At 41.5% G+C, this 14,540-nt stretch overlaps 1 protein-coding gene across 1 annotated transcript in view; it reads left to right on the top strand.

The window, feature by feature from the left end:
* The first annotated feature begins 607 nt into the window (after nucleotides 1-607).
* Nucleotides 608-14,540, top strand: part of cdadc1 (cytidine and dCMP deaminase domain containing 1) — a 65,952-nt gene continuing 52,019 nt past the window's right edge. Inside the window, exons 1-2 of the mRNA XM_072584551.1 lie at nucleotides 608-906; nucleotides 14,017-14,108. Coding sequence (XP_072440652.1) covers nucleotides 825-906; nucleotides 14,017-14,108 — 174 coding nt within the window. The 5' untranslated portion in view covers nucleotides 608-824. The remainder of the gene's footprint in view (nucleotides 907-14,016; nucleotides 14,109-14,540) is intronic.

The raw sequence follows: 14,540 nt of genomic DNA, 5'->3' as shown, positions 1-14,540 counted from the left end.
TAAGATGTTTGGAACAACCTACAAATGTCTATTCATCTTGGATGTCTAGTTGAAATTCTCCCTCCTCTCTTATCCTGAACTGTTGAGGTCAGCACCCTATGCCATGCCATGCCTCTCCCGTCCCGTCCCGTCCCGTGTACCTCCTCGTTTCCGCATCAGCTCTGTACCCTATTACCCTGGCCCCTGTTTACTCTCTCCCCCATTTCCGCCGCTTAAACCTCCCTCTGACCCTGAGCCCAAACTCCCCTCCCACCTGCCCTGCCTCCACACCTTTGCCCCACCCCTCTGTTGCAATACCGCGCCTTTTCACATCCACCTCCTCTTCACACCCACCTTCACTCCATCCTTTGACCTTCCTCTGACCCCACTTCCCCTTTGCTCCACCCCCTTGCCCGAACTTCTCTCTCTCTCTTCCGCTCTGCCCCACCTCCTCTCCTCCCCTCTGCCCCACCTCCTGTGCCCCGCCTCCCTTTCCCTTCTCCTCTCCTCCCCTTTGCTCCACCTCCTGTGCCCCGCCTCCCTTTCCCTTCTCCTCTCCTCCCCTTTGCCCCGCCCTCTCTGGTCCAACTCCTTTGCCCTCCAGCTTTGCTCCAATCCTGTCCGTCCTTCTCTCCCCCTCCCCCACTCGGTGCACGCGCCCCCAGCCTGTCTGTTTCTGCCCTGTGTTCTGATCGTCACATTCGGCGTGAACAGGAGTGACATGACGTTTGTTACGTGCTGACGCTGACGGTTGCTAGGCTGGAAGGTTCCGGCGTTTGCTGGTTTTTGACTCTTTTCCGCATCTTGAGCTGTCCAGCTCTCCCGGTGACACTCACATTGGAATCATGAGTCACCTCCAAGAGCCGGCGTGCCAGAGTCAGGTTGGAAGACAGGAGAGGGGCGCTCAGACGGAATGTCATGCCAGAGGTGAGCGAGGAGGTGACGGCTGTGAGTGACTGTCGGGAGTCAGGTGCCAGGGCTGGGGGCCAAGGCCTCGGAGAATCCTAGACACTGGGCTGTTTTCGGTTGCAATGCCAGTCAATGTTAATCATTTTAATTACTTGGTATAAGTGGCATGCACCAGGATCTTAACTAATAGTGGTGACAATCTCATACATAACTCTGGTGCAGCATTTTGGGATTGGGAGGTTGTAAAAAAGATATTGACTTAAAGTAATTTGTCTACTTTCGATTCACTTGACCGGAGCCTAGCCTCTGATGATCTGAAATTCGCTTTAAAATTTATGCCACTATATTTCTTCAATAGATGACCGCACTGTAAACAGTCTCCATTTAAACCCACCTACACTGTTAACTCGCTTAAGCGGGAGCAGTTTGGCAACGTATTTAACAGTACCAGAACGCGTAGTAAATCTCTCTGACCGTGTACTGTTTGAAAGTGAGGAGTTTGTCCTTATGCATGATTTCTATTTTGGTGTGCCTTCATGCGACATCAAACAGAAAGAGGTATATGTGGAGCCACAAATCGCTGTCGCCAGCAGATGATTAATCCTTGAAGGCATGCCTAGTTGATCCAGCGCATACGTGTTGCCGAATTCCGAACGATTTGTCTGATTTTCACATGCAATGTCAATGCCTGACAGTGTTACAAGGCCTCATCTAGACATGTATGTTTGTAAACCTGACAATGGGTTTGGAAATAATATTTATCAATAAAGTACATGCAGTTCTTAATGACAGATCCAAATTTGTATTCTTGTGGACCTGTCCCTCAGCGTGACTGGATAGTCCTACTTGAGAGCAAACTAAATGATTAACAATGTGATCTCAATTTAAAAGGGTATTATTTCTATCTAAAAACAAACGTGCCAAAAATTTCCAAATCAAAACTTGAAGAAGAGAAACAGAGCAAATCAAAATAAAATCATTTTCTGAAAAAAGTATTTGCTAAACTATAATGTAAGAAGAAGGAGCTTCGCCGCTGTTTTCGCATATTTGTAGACTGCCCAAGGTACACAAAAGTGATGCCCTTTCTGCCCTATCCTAACTTTCACCAGTTCTGCACAATATTAGCTGTCCAAATGGTTGGGTGAATTGCTTCAACCAGTTTTGAGCAAATTTACCAGTTACACAATGAAACCAAATATACACAGTTACACCAGTTACAATTGCAAAGACTGCATTGCTTGCATAATTCACGAATGTATCATTCAAGTAAGCTAGATTGTAGATTGCATCATGGTTATCTAGACTGTCACCATTGTGTGAATCAGTATTCATTGAATTTATGAACTTATCAACTCATATATATGCATTCCATTTCAAGGACACTGTATAACCAAACAGATGATGTTGCTATGAGATTAACATCAGGCCCAAGTCTCACAAGTATCTTTGTTGGATTCCACTTTTGACGGAATGCCACCAGAGCTTTTACCATTTGCTCATTTCCAATAGATAGATGATACATTTGCTACATATAAATCTGTAGCTGCATGTTAGAATTTCCTTAGGCCACATCCTTTTCTCATGTTAAATAAGTTCCCTTTTCTTGATGAATGAGGAGGGTGTGCCAAGCAGGCTAAGATAAAAGGTAGGGAGGAGGGACTTGGGGGAGGGGCATTGGGAATGCGATAGGTGGAAGGAAGTTAAGGTGAGGCTGATAAGGTGAGGGTGATAGGCTTTAGAGGGGGTGGGGGCGGAGAGGTCGGGAAGAAGATTGCAGGGCAAGAAGGCGGTGCTGAGTCTGAGGGTTGGGACTGAGAAAAGGTGGGGGGAGGGGAAATGAGAAAGCTGGAGAAATCTGCATTCCTCCCTTGTGGTTGGAGGGTTCCTTGGCGGAAAATGAGGCGCTGTTCCTCCAGGCGTTGTGTTGCCATGGTCTGGCGATGGAGGAGGCCAAGGACCTGCATGTCCTTGGCAGAGTGAGAGGGGGAGTTAAAGTGTTCATCCACGGGGCGGTTGGGTTGGTTGGTGCAGGTGTCCCAGAGGTGTTCTCCGAAACGTTCCGCAAGTAGGCGGCCTGTCTCCCCAATGTATAGGAGGCCACATCGGGTGCAGCAGATGCAGTAAATGATGTGTGTGGAGGTGCAGGTGAATTTGTGATGGATATGGAAGGATCCCTTGGGGCCTTGGAGGGAAGTGAGGGGGAGGTGTGCGCACAAGTTTTGCATTTCTTGCAGTTGCAGGGAAGGTGCCGGGAGTGGAGGTTGGGTTGGTGGGGGGTGTGGACCTGACTAGGGAGTCGCAGAGGGAGTGGTCTTTCCGGAAAGCTGATAGGGGAGGGAAAGATATCCTTGGTGGTGGGGTCTGTTTAGAGGTGGTAGAAATGACAAAAGATGAGACGATGTATCTGGAGGTTGGTGGGGTTATAGGTGAGGACCAGTGTTCTTCTGTCCTGGTGGCAATTGGAGGGGCGGAGTTCAAGAGTGGAGGAACAGGAAGTGGAGGAGATGCGGTGGAGAGCATCGTCAACCACTTCTGAGGGGAAATTGCGGTCTTTGAAGAAGGAGGCCATCTGGGTTGTTCAGTATTGGAATTGGTCCGCCTGGGAGCAGATGCGGCGAAGGCGAAGGAATTAGGAATATGGGATGGAGTTTTTACAGGGGGCAGGGTGGGAGGAGGTGTAATCTAGGTAGCTGTGGGAGTCAGTCAGTTTATAGTAAATGTCCGTGTTGAGTCGGTCATCCGAGATAGAAATGGAGAGGTCTAGGAAGGGGAGGGAGGACTGTAAATTTGAGGCCGGGGTGGAAGGTGTTAGTGAAGTGGATGAACTGTTCAACCTCCTCGTGGGAGCACGAGGTAGAGCCAATACAGTCATCGATGTAGCAGAGGAAAAGGTGGAGGGTGGTGCCAGTGTAGCTGCGGAAGATGGACTGTTCCACATATCCAACGAAGAGACAGGCATAGCTGGGGCCCATGCGGGTGCCCATGGCTACTCCTTTGGTTTGGAGGAAGTGGGAGGATTGGAAAGAGAAGTTGTTCAGAGTGAGGATCAGTTCAGTCAGTCGAAGGAGGGTGTCAGTGGAAGGGTACTGGTTGCCCGAAACGTCGATTCTCCTGTTCCTTTGATGCTGCCTGACCTGTTGCACTTTTCCAGCAACACATCTTTAAGCTCTGATCTCCAGCATCTACAGTCCTCACTTTCTCCCTTTTCTTGATGTCCTGTTGTAGATATAGGCCATCAAGTTCTCTACAATGATTTACAGTACACCTACTTTTGCTGGTCAGTATACACATTGGTATTCCAACATTTCCATATGCTGTAACATTGGCCTTGGATGCAATCATGTAAATAGGGCCCAAGTCAGTTGTTCACTATACAAATTTGGTGTTAAAATGAACCGCATCAAAGCTACCCTGTGGGTTAGTAATTATATTGAGCAGATTTTCTTTTGCCCTATTTTATGCAAATTCATTAAAAAACCCTAAAGCATTTACTGTTAAGTCTAAAAGCTACCCACTATGTCTCAGATTATGCTGGAGGTATGTTAAACATTTGACAAACAGATGAAGTAATATATTTTGTGTAATTACTATGCAGTAGCAACATACATTGTATTCACCAGTAACAAGAGGCTACCATCAAAATAATATTTTGCCTATTGCACAAATTAGTAATGTGGCCTGATGCCAAATTCACATGCCATACTTCTTAAAGACTGGCAGAGTGTATCAAACAGTGTATTGCTTTGGTTGTTTAAAACAAGCAAAATTCTGCCTGCATCCAACCACCCTAAGTTTGCAAAACTGGGCAATATTTGCTGGATAGCTCTGCGTGTGAAAAATTATGCTGTCAACCAATTTAGGATTGCACTATGGCTTGTGAGGACTGTAAGCTATTTTTAACAATATTAGATTAGATTACCTAGAGTGTGGAAATCGGCCCTTGGGCCCAACAAGTCCACACTGACCCTCTGAAGAGTAACCCACCCAGACCCATTTCCCTCTGACTGATGCAGCTAACACTATGGACAATTTAGCTGGACCAATTCACCTGACCTGCACATCTTTGGACTGTGGGAGGAAATCCACGCAGACACAGAGAGAATGTGAAACCTCCACACAGACAGTCACCCAAGGCTGGAATCGAACCCATATCCCTGGGACTGTGAATCAGCAGCATTAACCACTGAACCACTGTGCTGCCCATACAAAAGTGCCTGTAACCAACTCAACAAAATAGATGTCAGCTATTCACTTGTTCAGGCAATTCTCTGACCAATCAGAGTTATTTTATCATTTATAATTTGAATAATAATTGGTTTATAATTTAAACAATGTCTGACAGTTAACTGTCAATATCATTAACTGGTGCATTCTTCATGGCAACACCGCAACTGTTAGAGTTGCAACAAAGCAGCACACTGCTCTCTATAAATGTTAGTTTTCTCCTTGAAATGGTATTCTTGCAAATGGTCCTGTTGAGTGAACTAGCGAAGTTTCAACAAAATGTGTCTTAATTTAAGCAATATGTAATTTCTGTACAATCAAACAGGCTATCTTTGTTTAAATATTGGGAAAACTAAAGCTGTTGTTATGGCCCTCTCAACCTCAAGCTCCGTTCCCCGTGCCTCTAATTCCACCCTCTGCCCTACCTTTATGCTGAACTAAACTGTTTTCAACTGTAAGTCAAATGCTATAAATCATGCCCTCTATTCCAGGAGTCATGTCAAATGTTACAGTTGTTTTCAAAAGTAAACATAGTACTCCAGTTTACCTGATGTTCTGACCAGGATTGACAGAAAGTACGAGACAAGGATTCTCTTCCAAACAAGAATTATTATGTATTCTAAATATGATTTAGAGGTGCTGTGTTGGACTGGGGTGGATAAAGTTAAAAATCACACAACACTAGGTTATAGTCCAACAGGCTTATTTGGAAGCACTAGCTTTGAGGTGCTGCCTCTTCATCAGGTGGTTGACACCTGATAAAGAGGCAGTGCCTCGATAGCCAGTGCTTCCAAATAAACCTGTTGGACTATAGCCTGGTGTTGTGTGATTTTTAACCTTTTCTAAATATTTAGACTATATCTAGTGGTAAAAAATGGTTAAACCATTGGCATAAAATACTACTAGGGATATGCAGCACGGAAACAGACCCTTTGGTACAACTCATCCATGCTGACCAGATATCCTAAATTAATCTTGTCCCATTTTCCAGCACTTGGCCCATATCCCTCTAAATCCTTCCTATTCATGTACCCATCCTGATGCCTCTTAACTGTTGTAATTCTTTCAGTCTCCACCAATTCCTCTGGCAGCAGCTCATTCTATACATACACAACCCTCTGCGTGAAAAGGTTTCCCCTTAGGTCCATTTTAAATCTTACCCCTCTCACCCGAAACCTAGTTCCCCAATCCAGGGAAAAGACTTTGTCTATTTATCCTATCCACTCCCCTCATGATATTATAAACCTCTATAAGGTCACCCCTCAGCTTCCGACGCTGGACGAATAGCCCCAGCCTATTTAGTCTCTCCTTAAAGCTCAAATCCTCCAACCCTGGCAACATCCTTGTAAATTTTTTCTGAACTCTTTCAAGTTTCACAACATCCTTCTGATAGAAAGGAGACCAGAATTGCATGCAATATTCCAAAATAGCCTAACCAATGTCCTGTAGAGCCCAGAACATGACCTCTCAACTCCTATACTCAATGCTCTGACCAATAAAGGAAAGCATACCAAATGCCTTCTTCACTGTCCTAACTACCTGCGACTCCACTTTCAAGGAACTATAAATCTGTGTTCCAAGGTCTCTTTGTTCAGCAACACTCCCTAGGGCCTTACCTTTAAGTGTATAAGCCCTGCTAAGATTTGCTTTTTCAAAATGCAGATCCTCACATTTATCTAAATTAAACTCCATCTGCCACTCTTTGGCCCATCTAATCGAGGTCCCATTGTACTCCAAGATAACCTTCTTCGCTGTCCACTATGCCAACAATTTTGGTTTCACCTGCAATCTTACTAATTATACCATCTGTGTTCACATCCAAATCATTTATATAAATGACGAAAAGCAGTGGACTAGCTATAACTCTAAGCCCCTAATAAATTCCCCTTACGCATGCATACAAACAAATCATGAAAATAGATTATTACTGGTGGTATAAAAAGTAGAAAGCCAGTTCAGTGATTTTTGCTTCCCATTTCCAATGTTGGATGATCCTTCTTCAGATTACCAGGTCTTTCTCTGTAAGCTTCCATTTGTTTATAAGAAATACTGAGTGACTGATTGACTTTGCAAATACTATAGATATCATAGAATCTCTACAGTGTGGAGAGAGGCCATTCAGCCCAAAACGTCCACACTGACCCTCCGAAGAGTAAACCACCCAGACTCATTCCCTCTACTCTAATATTCTACACTGACTAATGTACCTAACCTACAATCCCTGAAAATTATGGGCAATTTAGCATGGCAAGTTCACCTAACCTGCACATCTTTGGATTGTGGGAGGAAACCAGAGTACCCAGAGAAAACCCAAGCAGATACAAGGAGAATGTGCAAACTTCACACACGGTTCCTCGAGGTTGGAATTGAATCCAGGTCCCTGCCGCTGTGAGGCAGTAGTGCTAACCACTGAGCCACCATGCCACTGTCATTAGTTTCTGAGTTATGAATTCAAAAGTCACAGCTCAGAGTGGCTGCTGCAGTTTCCTTCCAGTTTAGACTGAGTCTCTTTGTTGCAAAGAACAGTCAGCTTTTGCTGGAGAGAACAACTGGACACCGTTCTCTGTCTTTCTGTCTGTGTCTCTGTCTCTAACTTGTTTCCAGTTCCAACCTGCTCAGTTAGCTGGGAATCAATCAACTTCACTGGTAAATAAGTCCTTGGCTCCTGATCATCATACACATTGCAGGAACCCATAGTCTCATAAAGAGCTCACAATAGGTTCCAAATTCCTTTCTGTGAAACTATGCAACCATCCTGTTCAATCCCTGTTTTTAAAAAGTTCTTTTTTCTCATTTCAGTCCACAGTTTTTAAAGACGCAAATATAAAAAGAGGATGCTTGCACAACCTTGGTATCCTAACTGATTCAGAGTTAAGTAAATGTAGCAGAGGTTTAATTGGTCAAAAGATTGCACAGATCCAAAGGGGAACAGGTTAGTTAAGTTTTTAAGCAGGCTCTTGAAAGAGGTGAAGTCAAGAGGTTCTGAGAGAAAATTCCCGATAATGTCATCCCTTTTGAATTTGTGTAATATACTGCCATAGAACTCTAGTAGATTAAAAGCAGGTTATGGATGTCAGTGAATTTCACATAATGAATATTAGTGGCACTCAAATGTCCGAGTTATATTTAGCAACATTGGGTATCTTTCACCCATCCCTGAATTGCATTGTTTTTGAGCCTTTGACCCCCTCTTTTGTATTAAAGTCATTAAATCTGTTTTGGGAGGACTTATTTCTCTTATGGTCTTTTGTAAATATTGAAAGATGCAGTCACTCTGAATATCTTCCACTTGTGCTTTGTTCAAATCTTTTAGATTGCTTCATACGTGGTTCTCACCTTTTCTCAGAGCTGAAAATGTGTTGCTGGAAAAGCGCAACAAGTCAGGCAGCATCCAAGGAACAGGAGAATCGACGTTTCGGGCATAAGCCCGAAACGTCGATTCTCCTGTTCCTTGGATGCTGCCTGACTTGCTGCGCTTTTCCAGCAACACATTTTCAGCTCTGATCTCCAGCATCTGCAGTCCTCACTTTCTCCTCATCTTTTCTCAGGCCTATTTTGTGTCTGCAGTTTTTACAGTCTCTGTTTTCCTTCTTGATTACCCTTATAATGTGTTACTGTACAATCCAGTATTTATCCTGGTGAATATTACCTTGCAGAATCTGCAATATGCTTAAGGCCATGACCTCACACTTGCCCATATTGAAATCAATTTGCCACACATTTATTCATTCACTAATTCTGTCAATATCTCCTTGTGATTTCTATGCTTTAATCCACATATCTTTATGTCATCAACATGATCAAATATGTGATTTTCTATCCCTTTTTCTAAGTCATTAATAAATCAATGAATAGTTCAAACCCCAACATGGTTGTAGTGTACCTGCCCATTGTCCCTAGTCTGATTTGGTTTGGATCGGCAAGAGACAATGATTTTCTTTCAATTCCATAAGTTTTAATTATAGCTAATAGTTTCTTATAAGGAATAATAGATTGCCTTCTGGACCTTCATATGAATAACATCCATAGGAACTCTGTGTCACCACTTTCGTCAACGTTTTGAAAATCTTTTACAAAGTCAGACTGATTTTGTCTGATTAGCTGAATATATTTAGCGAGCATAGTCCCTCCATTCTAAGTGACTAGTGACAGTAATTTTCTGACAACAGAATACAGACTAAGTATCTGTACTTATATTTGTAAATTAGTTGCCTGATATGAGCCAACCACTCACAGGTCAGTGGACTAAAGTGTAGGTACCAAATGGGAAGGGAAAAGTCACTCAAAAAGAACGGTGGTGTAAGTACAGAAGAAGAAAAGCGATTTCATGAGGTGAGCTAAGCTTCTAACCCTGTATCGTCTCCAACAAAATCGTCATGTTTCACTGGGGAAACCTGCTAGAAATCAAGCCCTGTTATTCCTGGAGTCATCACAACAATAAAGTATTTAAAAAGGTAGACAGAATTCTCCAGTTTACCTTTCTTTTAGACCCCAGGTTAACAAAGTACCAACCTGGTGAATCATTGGCATATAAATCTACTAATTAAAACTCTAATCTTGTAAAATCCCCCTTATGTATGCATCTACAGAGGAGAAAATACCTGGGTGTTATGGATGGAGGAAAAGTCTGGAAAGGCAGTTCAGTAATTCCTGAGATGATTCTTGTGATTCATGTACTGGTCAAAATGCTGCTTCTTGGTTGCCCTTCTCCAAAATACTTCCATTGGCTTTCAAGAGGCACAGGGTAGCTGGTTCACTTTTAAAATGTCTCTGACTTATCAATTCAAAATCACAACTTACAGCTACTTCTGAAAGCAACTGGTTCTTTTTCAGGGTTTTACTGCAGAGAACAGAGAAAGTTCCTGAGCTGGTGGATATCTGATGACTTCTTTGTATCTTGTTCATAACCCCAAGCTATTCAGACAACAATTCCACTGAAGGCCTTTGTCAATAGAGCACAGACCAGTCAGATACTTATGCCAACCAAAACTCCACTTGTAATTGCACCTTAAACACTAGTTGAACGAGCAGCTGTGTAAATGCTGTTTACAATTAGTTCAGGTATTAAAATAGTGTTTTCTCATCTCAGTTGACAATTAAAAATACAGAAAATTTGGGAAAAAACATGAATTTTACAACATATGATATCTAGTTCCCTAACATCCTTTAGGGAAGGAAATCTGCCATTCTTAAACCTCGTGTGTCTCTCGAGCCATGGCAATGTGGTTGACTCTTAACTGCTGTCACCAATTAAACTGTTGGAGATAGGCAATACTGCTAGTTTTGCTAGCAGTACCCATATCCCATGAAGGCATTTTTTAAAAGAGTCAGTAGTTGCACTAGAAAGTCACTCCTAATCATAAGTTGAAATCTCCCACAGATTGTATGTTTTATGTCTTTTGGTACTCTCACTGCTTCCTCCAAAGAGTGTACAACATGCAGAAAACTAATTCATCAACAGAGAAAGGAAGTAGGTATGAAGTTTCCTTGTCCATGTTTGATCTGATACCATGAGACTTCATGGGCTTTAGAATTAATGTTGACTATCTCACGATGCCATCCAGTTGACTGTATGCTACTGATGGGTGTAACCTCTGACGGTTCTAACCACATCCAGGAATGGTAATGGAGGAAGCTGGAACATTGGCTGCTTGATATGATTTGGAGCATTAGCTCAATGTTAGACTGTTGCTAGACTATTTTATGAAAAAGCTGTGTCAATCTTTGTATGAAGACTTTGCAGGGTTGATGGGGCAATTTGTATTGATGATATCTCTGGTGTATAGGTCACCTCTGGGTGCTGTATCCAGTTTTATTCTTTTTCAACTTTTCTGGAGTGATTTGATACAACTGAGTGAGTTGCTAGGCCATTTCAAAGGGAGTTAAGAAACAAAACAGGGCCAAAGTTACAAGAATCTTTTTCATCAATGTAAATGTCACGAGCAAAGTCAGTAACTGTTGCCTCTCCCTAATTTTGTTAATCAATTAAGGTGTATCAAAAATAGACTTCAACTCTCAGATGTAGCTTATCTACAGCTCTCAGGATACTTCTCTTTTCAGCTGCTACCTTTTTTTTTGCCAGACTCTTATCAATTAATTCCCTAGCAAAAACCATTACCCCCATACCACAGGGATAAAACTATTGTTTCCCAAATATCTCAGCTAATGTGGATCCTACTCCTCACACCAATCTGTAAGATTTTGGGTTCTGGAGCTACAGATGTCCAAAGAAATAGTCAACTATTTGTGAATAATTTTAAGGTAGTTTATAACAAAGCAGCAGTTTAGGTTTGATACATTCGCCACATAGACAGGAAAAATTACTACCCATGACAGTTGAGAGCAGTTAATCGATATCAGAAAGGCCAGTTGCCAGGGGTGTGTTGTTCCAGTAAATTGTGCTCTCTAGCTGAAGTGTTATAACTCTTTTCTGGGTCTTTGTCCATCTTTGTTAGCCTTTCTTCTGAAAGAGGTGGATGCCTGAAGAGGACTGCCCCTGTCCTTCATGTCCATCTCCCAGTTCAAGGTCAAGTGTTTTTGTTTCCATCATGTAAGGGTCATTTTATTGCCATTTGCAAATATTTGCATAGATAAGAGAGTACATAAAGTGCTCAGTTCACAGACCTCTCCTCCCATCCTGCCAAGTTAGGAATATCAGCATGGAATCCCGAACCAAGGAGCCTGGACATTTCCAGAAACTGTTTGATTATTCCCAGAGCAAGAAACAAACATAGAAAAAAGCAATCAATTTCTCTGCTAAGGTGGTCTTATGCTATGCGTATCACTTCTTATTAGGTATTTCTAGACTTATGATAAAAAGTATAATTTATTAAAGGTTTCATTTCTTTATCGCTGCTCTGTGGTAAATAACATTTGTACCACACAGGGACTAGTCACTCACCATCTCCAGTAAGAGAGAATCTAACGATTTCCCTTTGACCTTTGCCCCCTCCAATGTTAACATGTCATTTATGTGGTTATTATTTCCAGACTGTCATGAAATTGGTGTGTAAAAATAGTATGATTGTAAAATGAGGGAAAGCATTGCGTTGTCTTTTTAAAAGACGGTGTTCTTTTGATGTGTAGAGTTAAAATGGATGTCTAAACAGCAGTTAAAGTGTAGGTGCACAAATTGAAACATTGGAACAAAACACTGTTCATTTAGCAGGCCCAAGCAACATTTTTACCCAGACAACAGTTTAAATTCAGCCAATTACTTTAAAAAGGCGCTTGGAGACTAAGGATCAAATAAATTTAAATGCGTTGGTTTTGATTCCCTCAAACCAATCCGATTGTAAAGAAACTAATATGTAATCGTGAGTATAAACGATGCAAGCATTTGAAAATTAGGGGGAGAGCCAACTGTTATCTGAAGACATAAAAAATCTCCATGCCCTCAGAAAAAAAACACTATCCATTCATAAGGTACATTGGCGCAATTAGCGAATACTCTTGACACCAGAAAACAACTGAGAAAGCATTTCAGACTGAAAAAATTCAATGGAGAGAGGCATTCAGAACAGAAGAAATGGCTGACCAAACATCCTTGACAGCAGAAATCAGCGGAAGAATGGCATTTCTGATTTGAAATCAGTGGAGAAGAAGAGGAGCATTCTGGAAGATACATTCCGTGTGAACTTTGAGAGACTAACTTTTTTGACCTATTGTTTTCTTATCACTTGGATTTATAGAAGTGGGACTTGTATTATTGTATTATTGAAACAATCAGGGAATAGGTAATAGTTAGGGAGTAATTGTACAGTTTGTTAGAAATTCTGATAATTTGTTCACTATTGGAGTTAGATAAATAAATTGTTACTTGTTTAGTGAGTGAAAGGATTTCATTTCATTTAACCACTCCTTTATAACAGATTGGGAGGGGTGGTGAGAAGTAGGTTATTATACCCCTGGTCACACTTCTTTATCAGATTATGAAATGAGGTATTCCTCTCTGGGTGTTTCAGTTTTAATTATCAGAGGGGTGTTGACCTCACCTTCGTAACATGGACTCAATGACTCTAATATTCTTCTGATCATCTAACCAGCTTTTATGGTTTGTATATACTTCAGCTTATCTAAAGGTTCCATTCACCAGTCCCTTCTATCCTCCTTGACTTGCATTAGTTCCTGGATCCCTGTAATTAAGTTAAAATTGTCATTGGTCTGTTAAAATCCCTTCATTTCTTTGTTTCTCCAAAACTCCAATTTCAGCCTTCCTTCAGCCCCATCTCAGTTCACAGACCTCTCCTCCCATTAACGTCTTGTTCATCCTGTCCTCACTTCACCTAACTTTTGGTAGCTGTTCCATGAGCAGTGGTACATGCTATAAAACTCCTTTTTTAAGTTTCTTCACCTCTCCCCATCTCTACTCTCTTCTGGAACCCTTTCTTTTAAACTACTTGACCCCACTGAATGTTTTCTCCTTTGGTTTGGCATCCATTTTTGACTGTTTACACAACTATGAACACGTCTGGTCATTTACCTGTATTAAAGATGTTTGTTTTAATGTATGTTCTTGCTTCTATAGAATGCAGGCCATAGTGTTTTAAGATGTCTATGAAATAACTACACAAAGGCCAGTATCCCATCACCAAATCACTCTTTATTTAGAATGTGTATTGTACATGACACTGACCCACTTAGCTCAGGGCTGGCTCCTATAGTGAACAGAACCCCTGATAACTGTTATAAACAGTTCTGTTTATAACTGTTAGCTAGGGCTGGGCCAGGTTAACGGCTCCAATTAGGGAACCCATATGATGTCCACCTGGGTGCCCTCGTTCTAATCATGACAGTCTAATTATTCCATTATTGGATATACTTTTTGTTATGTTAAGCTGTTAGTATTGCCTTATCTGAATGGAACCTATTTTAGTAAGTTAATACGGCTTCTTTATTTCCTAGGACTGAGCCCTAGACTCTCGAAAGTAAACTTTTTCACTCTTCTTAGTCTGTGGATGGAACTTTTTCCAAATAATGAACCAAAGGCAATTCAGGTATAGTATTTGCCCAAAGATCATAAAAGAAGCTTTTTAATAATATGGGTCATAAGTCTGTAAGTGACATGTTGGGTTCTGTTATCTTTTTCTCATTATTTCAGTCATCAATTAAGACAACCTTTACTGTTATCAATCATTTTTGTATAATTTTATTCATGGTAACTACTATATGATCTGATATACTTGAGTAGGTTTCATGTACTGACTATGTACAGTCAGTCATCGACAGGATGTTGCAAAATTCTGCAGCGTTGTACTTAAATGGAACAGAAACGCAGATGTGTTCATGGACTAATATTGATACTTAAAATAGCTTTATTGTTAGTATGCTCTATATCTATAATTTGCATAATTGAATAATGTCCACAAATATACATAGAACATAGACTAGTACAGCACAGTACAGGCCCTTCAGCCCTCAATGTTGTG

Source organism: Chiloscyllium punctatum, chromosome 15, assembly GCF_047496795.1.
Source record: "Chiloscyllium punctatum isolate Juve2018m chromosome 15, sChiPun1.3, whole genome shotgun sequence".
Lineage (NCBI taxonomy): Eukaryota > Metazoa > Chordata > Chondrichthyes > Orectolobiformes > Hemiscylliidae > Chiloscyllium > Chiloscyllium punctatum.
The sequence above is the reverse complement of the archived record's forward strand: the minus strand, read 5'-3'. Positions and strand labels throughout refer to the sequence as shown.